This window comes from Camelina sativa, chromosome 16, assembly GCF_030686135.1.
Source record: "Camelina sativa cultivar CO46 ecotype springtype chromosome 16, ASM3068613v1".
Taxonomy (NCBI): Eukaryota; Viridiplantae; Streptophyta; class Magnoliopsida; order Brassicales; family Brassicaceae; genus Camelina; species Camelina sativa.
Genome location: NC_141895.1, coordinates 26,833,957 through 26,845,841, shown reverse-complemented (window position 1 = coordinate 26,845,841; position 11,885 = coordinate 26,833,957). Strand labels below are relative to the sequence as shown.

Genomic DNA, 11,885 nt, shown 5'->3' with positions numbered 1-11,885 from the left:
TGCATATAACAGTCACGTGCGTTTATCATAACCTTAGATCATAACTACTGTAATCTTAGCATGAAAATTATTTTTTCTTGGTCCAAGGCAATTGAATCTACTTGACAGATTAGTCTACTCGTAAGTTTTGATTTCCTTGGAGTTGGGGGTACAACTCAACAGATTAGTCTAAACATAAGAAAACTAAAAGAGTTACTCCCAGTCCAGACGTTTTGTGATGGAACGTCAAAAGTAAAAGAACATTTTTATTCATGAATCGCCTTAGTATATATAATAAACCTTTGGTTGGTCAGTTTTTGCCAAACAATAATCACAGTGGAAAAATTAATGGCGCAATATAAGTCAATTATTCATTTTGTTATTATTGATTTACTTCTGTTGATGGAAATAAGCATGCAAGAAACGAACTCCTTCGAGATACAATGGAGTCTGCATCTCAATCAACCGCGACGCCTGCACCGTTTAACATAACTTACCAAATACTTTAAACCACTTTTTCGGATGAAAAAAGACTATTATAGAAAGTGAGAAACGACTTACTGCTCGAGCAAACGCAAACATTTCCTCTTCGCCAGAAAGCATTGATACGATCGAAGAAGGCGATCCAGCTGCACTTATACTACCTTCTGCAAGCACATCTCGCCTTAATCTTGAATCTTCGGTCTCTGTCTCAAACTGGAAGCTGCAACGTTTCCAATAAATTTATGGGATTGGCATATAAACCAAACCGATTAAGCCATAACCAAATAAAAATGATCAACCAACCAAATCCAAACCAAAAACTAAATCATATTAAAACCAAAACTTTCAATAAAGCTGGGAAAACCAAATAACCTGAACAGAATCAAACAGTAAACCAAATTTCCCACTCGTCAATTGTGTGTTCTTACCTTTCCAGGTCAAAGAGCGTTCCCTCTGCAGTTCCTTGAAACAACTCATCGATAGGTGTCTCCGCGGATGAGACAAGACAACAATGGTGGTTGTATAGCTCATCAACAAGGGTTATAAACCTACGTGCCTGAGAAACATCAAAATCCCTTCAGAGGAAGGAATCCACAGACCACAAAAGCCAAAATCTTGATTTTGATTATACCTTGTCGCGTATTTCCATGCTCATTGCTGGAATATCAGAGATAAAGATTGTATGATAGTTTTTGGCCACTGCGATATAATCTGCTGCACCTACAGGTCGACCACATAGATACTCGAATGTGAATCTTGCCACTCCATTACAACTTTCAGGAACCTCCACTGTTCTGATGGATACACACCCAAAAAACAAAACCAATGTGATTTAGTTTTTTATTCATAACAAAAAGAAAAACCACTTCTCTCATTAGTACCTTCCGAACATCACTGGGAGAGTCTCAGAAGTTATTTCTCCGCCGTACTCTTCAGTGACCTGACACCACATTTTCTCAAACTCTTCCAGAACAGCATTATTCAAAGGCCATAAGTAGTGAACCTATAAATGAACATTTTTAATTTCATCACACAGAAGCAAAAAAAACACAGCAATAAACAAAGTAAAGAATATGTGGTGCACACATTTTCAACTGAGTTTTTGGCTGCAACTCGGCGGTAATCTACTTCACTTCCAATTGAGATTATCTCACAATGTTTCTCCAATTTAGAAATAAACTTATCAAATATCTCCTTCTGCATTCCGTCCTGTACCAACAACATCAGCGAGAGAATTAATCAAGATACATGTCTTTCATGAAATCAGTTAAAGAGAAGAAGGAAAAGAAACCTGATTCAACTCCCGTGGTGCTCGGTTACTGGTGGCCACAAGAACAGTTCCAGTAGTCAACAATCTGCTCATAATTCCAGATAAGGCCACAATAGCAAATACATCAACTGTCTGTAACAGAAGATGGAAGAAAAGTCCAAGTTATGGGAAGAATGAACACTATTTGCAGTTTCAGTTGATGCCAAAAGATAGCAAGTATAGTCTCAACTAAGTTAGACACTGAATTGGCTTTATGACTTCTGAGCCACAAGTACTTAGCGAGCCAAGTTTTAAACACTTCCTTAATTTCTCATAGTCAACAATCTATTCTTCGAAGAATGAATAAGGATACTGTAGTTTCTTTAATAGTTTCATGTATTCAAATTACCTGAATCTCATCGAAGCAGAGGATGCTGGCTCCTTTTTTACTCGATTGCTGATCAACGAGAAACTTATCAGCCACAGCTGGAAGAATGTGTTTCATTTGGAGTTGCTGCTTATAAAATTCTTCTCCAGCTAGCCATTCCTTAACTTTTTCATCAACAGGAAGATTCATAATCCATTTCGAAATGCTATATTGCGATGCCTTTTCAGCACCATTCTCCTTCCAATACTTGTGCATTTGTTCATTTATCTTCAGCATAGCCTACAGAAAAAAATGAAATGGAAAATATCAAAGTTTATATTAAAGTTACAAACATAAAGAAACCTCTAAAGGCTCACACACTTCATGAAAGTGAAACCGTTGCCTATGTCTGATAATCCCATCAGTAGCGCCATAAAACATATCCATCAGCATAGTCTTGCCTACATGAAAACACCAAACATGGGTCTCAACTAGTTAAACCATATCGCGTTATACGGTATATTAAAGACTTATATAAAGGAAACAATAATAGCATAATGTAGCATCCATTAACATACCACATCCTACATTTCCATAGATATATAATCCTTTAGGAGCTGGTGGTACTGCAGGACGAGAACCGACAATCGAGTCCAGTTTTCTCTCTCGGTTGAGGTATGATACCCATTTACCAACTCCAGGTTCTACATTCATCTGTCTTCTCCTAAAACACTCCCCCAGAAAGATACAAAAACCATATTTAAAAAGAAGAAACAAACAAAAGAAGATACCATTGATCAAAACCTCACCCTAACACCCATCTTCCCAAAAGCTTTTGCCCATGCTTATTCATAGAAGCCCACATTCCATCTTCTTCCTTCTTCTCAGCTTCTTCCACCATTAGCTTTCGCCGCTCTTCCTCTCTCTTCTTCTCCCACTCTGCTAATCTCACCTGAATAATAATAAAAAAAAAAACCAAAATTGTACACATAAAACGCAGACGAATTTAATTAAATTTTGAGCATAAATTTTTTACATGATAATCTTCCATTTCCTTCTCGAAATGTTCTAATCTTCCGAACAAATTTTCGAATGCTGAAACGACCTTCTCTTGGTACGGATCATGTTGTAGTCTCCCTTGCTCCACTAACTTACTGTAACTCGTCAGTGGGCCTGATAAAGGAACGAAGCATTATATCTCAATTGCATAATTCTCAACCGAATTGGAAGATTCAATTAAGGTACCTGATGGTTTGGGAGGATCAGAGGTGGTATAGGAATGAGCAACGAAGTGTAAGCCATTAGAGAATTGTCTTCTGGAGGAGAACCCTAGACGTAGAACATTAGAGATCTGAGAAACATTAGGCATAATTTGCTTCAGACTCCAATTTGTGGTTTCTTCTTAAGCTTCCGATCACAGCTAAGCTACTACTATTTCCGAAACGAGAGTGAAGAATTAGAACGGTATATTAATAGGTATCGACGTGACGACTCATATGAGAGCCACGTAGTGCAATATGGACCGTTTGTTGGATTGCTGATTTGGCTTATTAATGTCCGTGTAGATTTCTTTTTGTGAGTTGGGTTATAAATGTCAAAACTCAAAACTAGGATTATGCCAATCTGCCAAACTCGAGGTGGTCCGGTCTGGTCCGTGAACTAGTATACCAGTTGAGCTAGCATAAGATCCCACTTGAAATCAAATAGAACTGGTTCGTAAAGTTCTGGAAATCTATCGGATATGAAACCAAATAAAATAACATAACACGAAACATTAGTTATAGGTGTATGTGGAAAATGTACGTTCGTGACGGGTGGGCAAAAAACCGAAATCCAAAAAACCGAACCGAACCAAACCGAAATAAATGGTTTGGTTTGGTTTAGTTATGGTTAAATCTAAAAATCTGTTTGGTTTTCATTTTAATTAACCATTTGGTTTAGGTTTGGTCTGGTTAAAAACCGTAAAACCGAATGGTTTTTTGGATTTTTATAAAAATTTAGGATAATTAAATATAATTACTAATTAGTTTCTCAAGCTTATAAATTTATATTGTATAACAATATCAATAGTGTTTTTCTTTATTGGGCTTTAATTATTGATCTCCTATTAATCTATCGAATTACAAAACTTTAACCTAAGTCTCTATTCCCGAACCTATATATATTCATAATTACTTTTATGCTTATTTTTAGTTATGTATCAACTATTTATTTTTTATAAACATGAAATAACCGTTAAAACCGGAACCAAACCGAAACCGCATATGGTTTTTATATGGTTTCATTTATGATGAAACCGAAAAAACTGAACCGTAACCAAACCGAATTACATATGGTTTCTTTATGGTTCGATTTTTATAAAACCAAAAAAACCGTAAACCGAAAAATCCGAACCGAAACCAAACCGAAAAAACGAACGCCCACCCCTATGCCGACTTCGTGTCACGGGAGCTGAGTAATAGAACCAGCGTATGTATGCTAATTACAATAAGACGACAACCCAATGCATGCTTTAGGAATTCTGTTCTGGAACCAAACAGCTTTATATGCCAAACGAGAATAGATCCGAATGTGTTGGAAGTTCCCATATATTCGTTGTTGAGCAAAGCCTAATCCGTGACTTGTTTGAATGTTTTTAGTTTAGCATGTAACACCTGCTTGGCCTGTTCCTTTATCTAGGACAGAAACTTGTTGAGGTGACAATGCACATTGAGCCAAACGGCTAGACTCTATAGTTAGGATCTTTCGAGAGGTTAAATGAGACCATTGTAATCATCTGATGATGTAACATATATTTTATTGTAACGTCGGTATGGCTATTTATCGCCTGAAATTGTGGATCCTGCTTCCTAAATATCCCACAACCCATAAAGTATTGAAACATTTTTTGCAATGACCATCCTTTGACTTCCTACATAGAACGGTTTCATTGGAGAAAGAGGAAATAAAAAGGGAATTTCAATTTGACATTTAACAAAAGTTTACTACTACAACAATTGTTTACCCAAATAGATAGGTTCATAACGTGGAAGTAAAAAACAAAAGAAGATACAATGGAGTTCAAAGATTCATGAAACCTTTAAAAACCATCAATTGCTATGTAATATAATTAGCCATAACTTAATAATATGATCCAAAAACTAAAAACGTAGACCAACAACACCGACAATGATAATGCATACCTATGAAGAAGCAAAATCCAAAAATCTCTTCCAAAATGTAACCTTTGAAGCTCTTATTCTCTGAAATTGCATTCTTGAATCAGATCAGATCAGATCAATCTTGGGTCTCGCTTCGTTTAGCTTCAGCTTCCCTCTCTTCCAAAAGCTTCCCAGCTTCCTCATCACTTGCTTGAACCTTCTTCTGAGCATCCTTAGCCTTCAACGCCTGCAACTTGCAGTGATTGTAATATCCAACACCCAAGAAAGCAAGTCCATACCCAAACAGATTGATAGGTGTGACAGTGTCCTTGATCACAGACCAGGAGAATGCAATCAAGAGCCAATCTTTAACCACACCAGCCACATTCATGGTCAAAGCAGAGGTTTTTCCAACGAGCAAGAACACAGCAAGATTCAAAGCAAACGCACAAACCGAATTGGTTCCAAAAATCACGAAATCGAAATGGAAACTCGAAGTATCTCTAAGAACAGGGAACTCAACAAAGATCCAAGGAACAGAGAGGAAAACTAAGCAACAAGGAGCAACGTAATAGAGAGAAGTGATTGGATTAAGGTTGATTCCTTTAGAAGTAAGCAAGATCTGAATCAAAACCAACCTCGTAGCTTCAAAAGCAACAGCACCAAGCTGAAGAAAAACACCCCAACCATCAAACTTGGCTTCACCGTAAGCAGCAATAGCAACACCAAACGAGATCGAGAGCATGTTAGTCATAGTCTGAGATTTGAAAGTCTCTTTCTTTAACAAGACCCCGATCGAGTAAACTGCTACAGGCATCAGGGCTTTGAGCATTTGAATGAAGGAGACGGAGAGGTAAATGTAAGCAGAGTTTGATAACCAGAGGGAGAGTGAGTACAACGCGCCGATTGGTACGACGGATCTGAGATAAGTCTCGCGAGACATTGAGACAGGCTCGACGACTTTGAAGACTTTGATGAGAATGACGGCTAAGGAAGAGCAAAAGCCCATGTGAATCATGGTGAGAGTGATTGGGAACGGCCAATTGTACATCTTCTTGTCGAGGATGTACTTGTTGTAGACGATGACTGTGAAGCTGAGGAAGATCCAGATTGCGACATAGGTGTATGAGAGGATGATCTTCTTTATCACTCCGTCGGAAAGAGCACGGCCTTTCCCCATGGTGGTGGTTTTTTTCTTTTGTTTTTCGCCGGAGAAGAAGATGGTGGTGCGGCGTAGGATAAGATTTGGGAGAGAGAGCTGCGCACGTTAGAAGAGTCTCTCTCTCTTTGTGTCAAATGTGTTTTTTTGGGTTTGGTTGGGGGAAGAAGAGAGACTTTGAGTTTGGTCTAAATGTAGAGGAAGGGCTTACGTGACTTTGTATGCTACGTGGCGAAAAGGTGCGCGATTACTTGACGATTGGCATATTTGTGGGATCCATAATTTAATTATCTGTTTTCTAGTGTATTTTTTTTTTACTTTAATAGTCTTTTTTTAATTAATAAATTATGTAAAAAATGTTTTGTTTTTTTTGAGCTCTTTTTAGTTAATTACGTTTTGTAAATGTGATACAAAATTGTTTAATTCCATGGTTTTCTTAGTGTTGGGGAAAGCTCACAGAAAGGAACCTGATTATTCCTTAACTAATTTAGTCAAATTAATATTATTTGGAAATAATTTATTTATTGACTTACCATCAATTTTAAAATAACTTACAATTAATTGTTTAAATGATTGTAAGTCAATAAATAACTTACTCTCTCCGACTCAAATTAATTATTGTTAAAGACTTTTTACACAAATTAAAAAAAAACTATTATGATTTTTGTTTTATTTTTTATTAATATATTTTTAATTGGTGAATACACTAAAATAGTTGGAATTAAATTGAAACATTATCAAACATGATAATGATGGCTAAACAAAATATTACTCTCTCTCATTTTTTTTAGTTGTCATTATAGAGTAAAAATTTTATTTTCCAATATTTATCATTTTAAGTTTCCAATACATATGTTTGATAAAATACTAATTTTATTTCAATTATTTTAATGCTTTGACTAATAAAAATTAGAAAATATATTAAAAAAGGGATATAATAGAACATTGATCTATTTTTTTAATTGGTGAATACACTAAAATAGTTCAAATTAAATTGAAACGTTATCAAATATGTGTATTGAAAAACTAAAATGACAATAATGACTAAACAAAATATTAAGTCTGGAACAACAACTATTTTAAAACAAAAAGAATATTTACATAAAATTTATCAGTTATGAATATACACGGTATTTATGTATCTTTAATACCTGTTATTAATGTTGTTTCCTGAAATGACTGTTTTTGCTATACTCCTTTTAGTTTACGTTGCCTAAAACTAATTGCGAATCCCTAAAGCTATTAGTTTGAGTAATTAAATGGAAACTTGCAACGAAGAAATGAAAAGTGAATAAAGGGAATTTAAGAGTAACTATGAAACAAAGAGTCAACGTTTAGATCGAGCGCGTGGATCTCACATCGCGACAGTTTTTGCAGTGCTGCGTCCCTCTTACGTTGTTGTATTATTATTGGTGGTGCTATTGGAGTTGTCGCAACGTTCGTTTGTTGGGTTACTTCGAGTCCAGACTGGGTTTGTTGACTGGGCCGGCTCATTTGAAGTACCCTGAGTTTTTTTCCTTAAAAAATAGACCCTTATTTTCATGTTAAAAATAATAATAAAAAAAATATAGACCCTACTTTTACTGTAAAAATGACAAAAAATTACATACACTTTGTGCAAATGCACTTCCCCCACATGTCAGTAGAGCCGGCCTTAGATTCAAACACCTGCTAAAATACTGTGCACTAGTTAAGAGTTTTCAAATCTTTGACGTTAGGAGTGGAAACCAAACCTCGTTCTGGTAATAATTATTGGAGTCCTCTCAGTTAGCCGATTGTTAGGAGTGGCACATGATTTATTGATATGGTCATATGGAAGTCAATGTTGGGATTACTGTTGGAGAGGCTTTGGTTCGCAAGTATAGACGTACGTCACCGTGTCCAACTTCTGAATCCAATTGAGATGGAACTCAAGAAGGTCAACGATTGAGATTATATTCAGGAGACAGGAGATTAATGTGGTAAGAGTGACAGTATGTTCAAATCAGCTTTCTCATCTAAGAAAACCTGATCAGTGGGACAACAACAATTGTGACATAAGACAGTTTGGTTCTCCGGGGCTACACCTAAGTTTTCTTTTCTTATGTGGGTTCTTATCCAGGCTCTAGTAGCCTCTCTTCAGCCCAAACCGTTCCGTAGAAACGCTAGTCGACTGATCGTAGGAAAGAACTTTTAGTGTTGTTGTTTTGGAAGCTTTAACTATGATCCCTTTAGTTATCCTTGTGTCTTAATTATCTTCCAAAAAGCATTATGTTTGTCTCTCGGGGTTTTTAGGTACCAGCCGATTTGATCCTTTCGGCTCTGTATAACTCAAACACATTCCATCAATAAAATCTTTATAAAAAAAAAAAAAAATTGTACCCAAATTATTGTTCTTTAATTATTCTTAGGCAGGGGACAAAAAAAAAAAAAAAAAAAAAAAAAAAAAAAAAAAAACTAATCCTGCCAAAATTACAGCCATCTGTTGTTTTTCTCTGTCTCTCACTCGCTATCTCCAGCTTTCATTCGAGCTTTCCTCTTCACTCATCTGCAATCGAATTCGTATTACCTCTTAAGGAATCTCTTCTCGGTGAGTTTGAATCTACTCAATCTCAATCTCGAAACCCTAAATTCTGTTCTTAGATTTTCAGTTCCGCAGATTTGATTGGGTCATTGATAGTAATATAGCATATCGTCAATTGTAATAGAGATTGTGAGATTTCTTCTATCTGTCCACTGCCGCGTCTATAACTGAATCGTCGTCACAGATTAATTTGATGGAGTTCTTCATCCTAAATGCATTTTTTTTTTTTTTTTTCTGATTGTCCTGTTCCTTGTAACGATTCTGAAAGTTTGAATATTTAGAGTTTTCTTACATGGTATAGGATAACTTCTTCCGGACAAAATGTGTTTTTTTTTAGGATTACACTTATCAGACTCTGTAAATTGGGTAAGTATCAAACTTTTTTTAGCTTTTAGCCAAGTGTGGTGGTTTCAACGCAGTTTAGCTTTTGCTTGTATTTTTATATGCTGTCCCATGGAATTTTTTTTTACTTTCCTTGTCTGTGGCCTTAACGTTTATAATCTTTCTTTATACCACCATGAGTCCATGACTGACCAATGGAGAGGGCTTGTCCACTGTGTGCTTTGGTGTCATTAGCTAATGGGAAAAACAAAAACAAAAAACTATATGTTACAGTTAATATAAGTCATAGAACTGATTACTAAGATATTATTCTGCTGACAAACCAAAAAAAAAGTAATATAATAGGTGTTTTTATGTGACATCTTGTGAAAAATCTTTGCCTGCTCTTCTTTTGATTTGTTTGTTAATTCTTCTTTACTCTTTCTGCTAACAGTACAACACCGAGAATGGTGAAGAAAACGATGGAGAAAGGATTTAAGCTGATTTTGGGCTCTCAATCCATGGCGAGAAAGCGGATTCTAGCTGAAATGGGATATGATTTCACTATTGTGACTGCAGATATTGATGAGAAAGCTATTAGGAAACACAAGCCTGAAGATTTGGTTGTAGCTGTTGCTGAAGCCAAAGCAAACGAGATTATATCGAAACTGGGAGGTGAAAGCCAGTTTGCACAAGATCATCAACCAACTCTATTGATTACTGCAGATACTGTTGTTGTGTACAAAGGTGTCATTAGAGAAAAACCAACCAGTAAAGAAGAAGCTCGCGAGTTTATCAAAGGCTATTCCGGTTCACACGGTGGCGTTGTGGGATCTGTTATTGTAAGAAACTTGCAAACTGGAGTTAGAAGAGGTGGGTGGGAAAAAGCAGAGGTTTATTTCCATGAGATACCAGAGCAAGTCATCGACGACCTCATTGATGATGCAATCACTTTCAAGGTTGCTGGAGGTTTAATGCTGGAGCATCCCCTCATTTCACCTTTTATCGATTCCGTGATGGGAGGAGTTGATACAGTTATGGGACTTCCTAAAGAACTCACTGAAAAATTCATCAACGATGTGTTGTAGCTCAAGCCACTTTTGATTGTTGTAGGAAGGTTTAGATATAAATACTTTTGTATATCTAACCAATCTTGAAATCATTTGAAATGTGTCAAAAGAAAAGTTATGATGGCAATCAAATATATCAAGACTACGAAAGAGATTCTCCCTGATTCAAAAGTGGGCAAAATATTTGTAACACAGAACTACAACAATTACATGTTCCGAGAACAATTCTCTAACATTCTAGAGAGTGAATACATGCTTACGACTTAAAATACTCAAATCTTAAAGCATTTGCCTAACATCTCATGCGCATGCTCTATTGTTACATTATGTTCCGAGTCTCTCTTTGGCTTGAAGTATGTTCCATGGTCTTTGGAAAGCACATCCCTCGGGTGACAGTATTTTTACAAGACATGTTACATTATCTTTGTCTTTCCTCTTGAGTTTTGGTTAGATACATGATTTAGTATAAAACCAGAATATCACTATCGTTACAATAACGATTAGTTCATCCCGATGAATCGGTACCTTCGGATCCAGCTTGGAAAAGTTTGTACCAGAGAAATTTATTTTCTTTAGTTCGTTACCTAAATTGGAACATGAGAAAGGCCTTGCTCAATAGCCAAGTCACGAAAAGACACCGAATCGGACTTGGACTTTGTCAATATCTTAAACTCCACACCTAGAATATAGTAATCCTCAGGCGTTGATCCAGTATGTTCTTATATATTATGACCAAAACAAAAACGAATTGTATTATTTCCCGTTAACTTTCTCTGATTATATTATTTAACTACGTCTACAAATTGTCTATTAAACATACAATTTACATAATTGTAGCATGTTTTTGCGGAACCGGCCCACTAACTCCATAACCAAGTACTGGAGTCTGGACCATTAAATATATAGATTATTGTAATTTTTGTCATAATCATCTTTATCATATGGTGTCACTAACTTAAAATGCATGAACCTCGTCTTAGGGAGATTATAGTCAGTTTTAAATTTTGTTGCCTCTTTTATTATCAAGAAGTTTATGGAATTTTTATTGGCATGCTAGTGATGGGAGGGTCCTATGCAGTTGTTTCTTTGGTTTGTTTCATTGATGGTCTATAACTACAAATTTGAAACTAATTTGAATATTAACATAGGAAAATGGAAATAAAAGATCGTATATAAGTTGAAGCCCGAACAATTTTAATATGTGTTTTTCGAACGATAAATAATGTCCTAGTTGATACCGAGACATGAAGAACTGCAATAATAAGAACATGGGCTGTTTATGCGATGAAAACTGAAAAGGATGGATAATGCTTCCACGACCACTTGGGTGTCTTTTGTTCACTTTCTCTTTTTATAACATATGTTTATAATGGGCAATGGGGTCCTCTCCACAGATACATTCAAATTCCAATTTTAATCATTTACAATTTGACCTTTTCTTTTACAGAGAAGGTTGAATATATGGAATCCTGATATAGTGTGGTGATATGTATTAGGGAACCTTCTGAGAATCTTGTTGGTGTAGGAGATTATTATATAGATGAATCAATCACA

General features: G+C 35.9%; 3 protein-coding genes across 7 annotated transcripts; 1 reads left to right on the top strand and 2 right to left on the bottom strand.

The window, feature by feature from the left end:
* Positions 1-230: 230 nt before the first annotated feature.
* On the bottom strand, positions 231-3,637 carry LOC104753997 (uncharacterized protein C115.02c-like). 4 transcript variants are annotated; one of them, XR_015584725.1, is made up of 13 exons: positions 3,324-3,637; positions 3,115-3,251; positions 2,888-3,030; positions 2,657-2,802; positions 2,460-2,539; positions 2,121-2,378; positions 1,754-1,864; positions 1,549-1,671; positions 1,344-1,465; positions 1,094-1,251; positions 891-1,018; positions 541-682; positions 231-453 (listed from the first exon to the last, which is right to left on the bottom strand). XR_015584725.1 is itself a non-coding variant. In XM_087491928.1 (13 exons), the coding sequence occupies exons 1-13, from the start codon at positions 3,445-3,447 to the stop codon at positions 370-372; spliced, it is 1,761 nt and encodes a 586-aa protein (XP_087348054.1). In that variant the 5' UTR covers positions 3,448-3,637; the 3' UTR covers positions 231-369. The 4 variants fall into 4 exon arrangements, 1 of the variants encoding a protein (XP_087348054.1); XR_015584726.1 differs by having other exon boundaries at positions 1,094-1,256; positions 1,754-1,817; XR_015584727.1 differs by having other exon boundaries at positions 1,754-1,817.
* Positions 3,638-5,023: 1,386 nt separating this feature from the next.
* Positions 5,024-6,627, bottom strand: LOC104752183 (putative sugar phosphate/phosphate translocator At2g25520). The gene has a single exon (XM_010474250.3). It carries the CDS (start codon positions 6,396-6,398, stop codon positions 5,355-5,357), a length of 1,044 nt encoding a protein of 347 aa, XP_010472552.1. The 5' UTR covers positions 6,399-6,627; the 3' UTR covers positions 5,024-5,354.
* A 1,951-nt stretch (positions 6,628-8,578) lies between these two features.
* Positions 8,579-10,463, top strand: LOC104752182 (uncharacterized). 2 transcript variants are annotated; one of them, XM_087490034.1, is made up of 2 exons: positions 8,579-8,946; positions 9,716-10,463. In XM_087490034.1, the coding sequence occupies exon 2, from the start codon at positions 9,729-9,731 to the stop codon at positions 10,347-10,349; it is 621 nt and encodes a 206-aa protein (XP_087346160.1). In that variant the 5' UTR covers positions 8,579-8,946; positions 9,716-9,728; the 3' UTR covers positions 10,350-10,463. The 2 variants fall into 2 exon arrangements, with proteins under 2 accessions (XP_087346160.1, XP_019093745.2); XM_019238200.2 differs by lacking the exon at positions 8,579-8,946 and adding an exon at positions 8,955-9,306.
* The last annotated feature ends 1,422 nt before the right edge of the window (positions 10,464-11,885 follow it).

Coding starts and splice junctions, on each gene's coding strand:
- LOC104753997 (XM_087491928.1), bottom strand. CDS start 3,447: ATGCCTAATGTTTCTCAGATCTCTAATGTTCTACGTCTAGGGTTCTCC. Junction 2,379..2,459: donor AACGGTTTCACTTTCATGAA/GTGTGTGAGCCT, acceptor TTTTTTCTGTAG/GCTATGCTGAAGATAAATGA. Junction 1,466..1,548: donor CCAAAAACTCAGTTGAAAAT/GTGTGCACCACA, acceptor GTTCATTTATAG/GTTCACTACTTATGGCCTTT.
- LOC104752183 (XM_010474250.3), bottom strand. CDS start 6,398: ATGGGGAAAGGCCGTGCTCTTTCCGACGGAGTGATAAAGAAGATCATC.
- LOC104752182 (XM_087490034.1), top strand. CDS start 9,729: ATGGTGAAGAAAACGATGGAGAAAGGATTTAAGCTGATTTTGGGCTCT.